The sequence below is a fragment of the Vespa mandarinia genome, chromosome 9 (assembly GCF_050613455.1).
Source record: "Vespa mandarinia isolate Hongniang chromosome 9, ASM5061345v1, whole genome shotgun sequence".
Classification (NCBI taxonomy): domain Eukaryota; kingdom Metazoa; phylum Arthropoda; class Insecta; order Hymenoptera; family Vespidae; genus Vespa; species Vespa mandarinia.
Window position 1 is genome coordinate 4465001 of NC_140818.1, and position 5000 is coordinate 4470000.

The 5000-nt window shown below is 33.2% G+C and overlaps 1 protein-coding gene across 3 annotated transcripts in view; it reads left to right on the plus strand.

Moving 5' to 3' along the window:
* LOC118443323 (uncharacterized) overlaps positions 1-2883 on the plus strand; it is a 106307-nt gene extending 103424 nt beyond the window's left edge. For 2 of the 3 annotated variants that reach the window (XM_035870113.2, XM_085659392.1), the window contains exon 6: positions 2105-2883. In XM_035870113.2, coding sequence (XP_035726006.1) covers positions 2105-2250 — 146 coding nt within the window. In that variant the 3' untranslated portion in view covers positions 2251-2883. The remainder of the gene's footprint in view (positions 1-2104) is intronic. The other variant, XM_035870114.2, reaches the window with a different exon arrangement.
* Positions 2884-5000: the final 2117 nt, after the last annotated feature.

Sequence of the window (5000 nt, forward strand, 5' to 3'; positions counted from 1 at the left end):
CGTCTCATAAATGGAGAAATATACGTGATGATGTTGGAAAACAAGTTCTTGAGCGAATCAAGAAGACGAAGTAATGAGGTTTTTCAAATGGAGTCAATTTCCCTTTCATTAAGCTCGCCTTCCTGCTAGTTTCTGAGAGATTTCTTTCTTTGTTTTTTTTATTTTTTTTTCTTTTTTTTTTTTTTGGAATTCCTCTAAACAGCTTATAAAGTAGAAAGAAAATAGAGACAGCGATAAGAAATGCGTCATAAGAGGAGAATGTTTAAAGGAAAAACAAAATGAAACTAAAGCGAAGAATATAACTTCCCAGAAATTTCTTTCTACGAAAAAAAAAAGATCACTTTATTTTCACATTCGATCGAAATTATAATGAAATACATTTTATTTAATATATTTTTCTCTTTATATTCTTCTTTCGCTCATATTATTGATAAATATGTAAATGCGATATAGCGTAAGCTTTATTATTCATGTTTTTCAATTATATTATGAGATAAATGTACGATCATGTGCTTTGCATATAATCGAAGGAGAAAAAAAAGGGGCAAAGCACTAGAAAAAATCGAAAGAAAGAGAGATAAATAGACCTGAGATGAGAAAGAGAGAGAGAGAGAGAGAGTTTACTTAAAATGTTCGCGACAAACCGATCCAATTATTTTCCACGTCTCGTCGCGGACAAAATTACCATCGGGTACTTTCCCCCAAGGTTCTTTGCATCTTCCAATGGCGTGACTTCGTCGAGGTTCGGCGAGAATGCGAGTCTACCGGTAATTTACTTTTTCTATTCTCGTCCTCTCTCCTAGAGTTACTCTTTCGATCTTGCTTCTTCTTTGCTTTGCCTTCAGTCGCCCTTTTTTTACCCCGTTCCCTTCTTGAAAATTTAATCGCGAGGAACCGTGACGTTGCCCTTAATACGATTCTTTACCACATCTTCGGTTCTTTTCGTCCTTCCTTCAACGAAACTTTTCATCGATCCACCTCGAGTTCCATGAAAATTCCAACGATACTTTGTAAATTTCTAAACTATTAATGAGAAAAAATAATAAATAAAACACATTGAAATAACAAGTATTTAATTATTCGTTCAATATAATGGAGTATAATGAGAAAGAGAAATTTTCTATAATCTCTCTCGATTTGCAACGTAATATACCTAGGTTGCATTATTTTCATAAAGAGATTCGCAGAAAATGGAATGAGCAAAAAAATATCTATCTGTAATATTTCACAAAGAGATATTGAAAGTTTCATTCTACGTTTTTATATTTTATATTTTCTCGAAGGGAGAGAAAATAAATTTGAAAAAATATGTCGATTTAATATTTCATTGTAATAGACTTGATTCGATTTAAATTTGAATCGCAATCAATTATAAATCAATTTAAAGATTCACGTAATCTTTAGATTATATAATTTCAAACATAAATCTAATGATGATAATAACGATTGGATATTAAGTAGCCGATAAAAGGTTATAAGATACGATCTAAAGTATTGTGCTTTAATATAACATGTATTTTGCATTGATTTTGTTAATATAAGATGCCTTATCGGCTCACGTCGACATTATCCTGGAATTCTACTTGCCCTCTCTCTCTCTCTCTCTCTCTCTCTCTCTCTTTCTGGATTTCTCCTTTTAGGTTTAAAGGAAAGGTTTAAAGGGAGAACGATAAGAGGATATCCTCTCGGTGTTATAGCATGGTAGATACGATTTTATCAAAATGGCCCGAGGACATACTGGGGGGCTTATTCCCCAGAGATTTCCGTAAAATGCATTGTCTATATATACTTCATACCCATCGTCGGGATGTTAAGATACTAACCGTTTTACGATTTTCTCTGTACCTTTGGGATATGATATGCTTTTAAGTTATTTGCGAGCGAATGATACATCGTTTAATACCACTTACTTCTTTCTCCTTATTTCTCCAGTAGATAAATTACGGTAGAATAGTTAAAACATTATGCGCTGTTTTAACGAGCTAAATTTCTTTTTATTTTTATCGTGCATACGTAAATAAGTATCCAATGATAAATTCTTCATATTTATCATCGTAATATCATTCTAAATTCAAACTATGTTTGTTTTCTCTTTCTTTGTCAGCAGAATCAAGTGCAAGCGTCGTAATGAATCAAGAACTTTGGTACTCCGCAACGATGACTTCGATAGCTTTGGCTACAGCGATACTGGCGATGACCGAAGCCTTGACAAGCGGACGACTTACGAACCCTGTACTCGGTACAAGGTAGCTTGTCCGCGACATTAACGAGAACATCACTGCCACTGTCTGATCCGAATACATCGTCCATGTAAAACCTAGTAGTCTAGGGCTTCCAGTTATGTATGTTACTATGTATTGAAGTAGATAGTCGAATAATGATGATTTTTATTGAAAACGAATGAGATGGAATAAGGTGAAATGAACAAAAACGAAAAAGGAAATAAACTAAAATAGCCTGACGACGACGATAAAAAGACGGTGACACGTCGCGTTAAGAAAAAGACCCCATTGTAAAATCGACGACGACCTATTATTATACATAATGCAGTTACTTTTGAACATGTTATCTTTTTGATGTAAATTGTTGATTAAGAAGAGTCAAAGAAATGTGAAGGACGAAGATTCGTTCGTTGAAGTGAAATAAGTATATAAAAACGAACGAAAAATTGGTGCCCGGTTAAATAATGGAGGGAGGAGGAATGTTGTGCGTCGGGGTGACTACGAGTTCTGGCGAGAGAGGAAAATGTTGGACAATCAGGAACTATTTTCGATTTCCTCTCCCACTTACGTCGAAATATGTATGTCTAACTACTGCCTCTCCGCGAGACACGAGTTGTTCTCTCAGATTTTCTCTTCTACGATTAAGGATACGCCAATGTTCAGCGACGATGAAAAAATAATAATAATAATAATAATAATAACAATAAAAAAAAAAAAAAAAAAAAAAAAAAAAAAAAAATAAGGAAAAAAAAACGGAAAAAAAAGAAAAAAGAAAAACAAAAAATAAGGGTAGATTATAAAATTGAGATAATCCTCGTAACGATCGGTATATTATAACGTTAGCGCAGCTACGGCGAGCGGCAACGTTTGGCTCGATATCCGCTCCTTTTAAGACGCCTAACAGTGAATGCGAAGAAAGAAACGATAGGTACTGGTTTGTAATCTGTACAAATTGTAATAAATTACAGTACGAACAATACTGATCGATGTTCCTTTCTTTCTCTCCGTTTTCAAGTCTTCCCATTTGTTTTCCGTATCTTCGGAGAAAAGAGTGGATAAAAAGGAACGCTTTAACGATTATTATATCGATAAAAGTTCTCTCTTTAATAATCGGATATTACAAAGTACAGTACTCGTTTTAAACGTTTTCCATTTCAATAAGAATCGAAGTACTCCAGAGAAATAATGAAATAGTGCTTTGGAGCTTTTATCAAGCCTCAAGAAAAGAGCTACATTTTCTTCTGCATGACGAACCATCTATAAGATGATCAATTACAAGTAGTAAAGAAATTGAGAAATTGATATATGATATAATCAAATAATATCCAAAAATAGTATATACTATTATATATAATTTTATAAATAATTTTACGATACAAGTGAACTATTTCGATCATTCGATATTTTTGAACGATTTTACACTCAAACATTGATACCTCTACACAATTAGATCAATATTAACACACGCACTCCAACTCATTCATACACAGTGCAATTTATATCTCATTTTATACAATATCTTTACAAAAAAAAAAAAAACAAAAAAACAAAAAAACATTTAATCGTAAGCATTGTTAATTTCTAAAAGTTCTTTCTTTATCGTTACATTATCATTTACATTATCTCACAATATTTATATTTTTCTTATATCTTAAGAGATCAATTAATAATATCTATTTCTCTTAAGCTTTGATAATTTTCTATCCTCTTACATTAAGAATTAATTAAAATAATCGAACGAATCGATCTTAATACGTTTCTACAAAGTGACTTTAGATGTTAAAATAAGTGATGGTTGTTAAGTTATATGATTCGATTTTAGTACCATTTTATAGTACCACTTATATTCACTAGAAAGAAAAGAAACGTATTTCGTTCTCTCTTTTACTGAATGGATACGAAGAAAGGTAGGCTATAAGCGACGATGACCGTGGTGATGGCGACATTGGTAGTAGGACTACTGCCAGCATTGGTGGTAGTGGTGATAGTAGTATTAGTGGTGGTGTTAGTACCGGTGAATTGAATAAAGTAGCGGAAACGAAAATGAGAACGTAACTGGGACCACCATGGAATTGACGTTAATCAAGAACACGCAGACGACCGTAAAGGAGAACACGTAGCCATTTGGTCCATCTGGCTTCTCGACGAAATTAAAACCCCTCGCTGCGCACGGTAAGTTCAGACCCGTACACGTATCCGTCGTATCGTGCACGTGCCTGTGTTCTTCCCTTCGAAAAAAAAAAAGAAGAAGAAAGACGGAGACAGACAGAGAGAGGGGGGTGGGTGGGGCGAGGGAGGGGGTAGAAAGAGGGAGAGAAAGAGACGAACTTTCTTTATGGGGAATCGTGTAATTTGAAGAGAGAAAAAGATCCTATATTGGAATATCACGCAAGATAAGTTTAGTGCCGAGGAATTGTTTTCCCTTTAAATGAAAGAAAATATCTTAGAATATAAATAAAATAGACAGAGTAATGTGAAATTATGTATATAAGTCAAATTAAATGTTACACCAAATTGAGCTTTTTTTCTTTTTCTTTTTTTTTTTTTTATTTTTTTTTTTTTTTTGATTTAATCGCGATATAGATACAACTTTTATGTTTCATCAAATTGATCATTTTCGTCGAATGCCTATTTATAATTTTGAAAAGATTCTTTTTGAAACACGACAAGATATCTTTCTACCTCATTATTCTCGATGCATTATTATACCATTTCGTAAGTTGTACAATGATAATACGTACTATATATAAAAGACAAGCATTCTACGTTAATTAACGA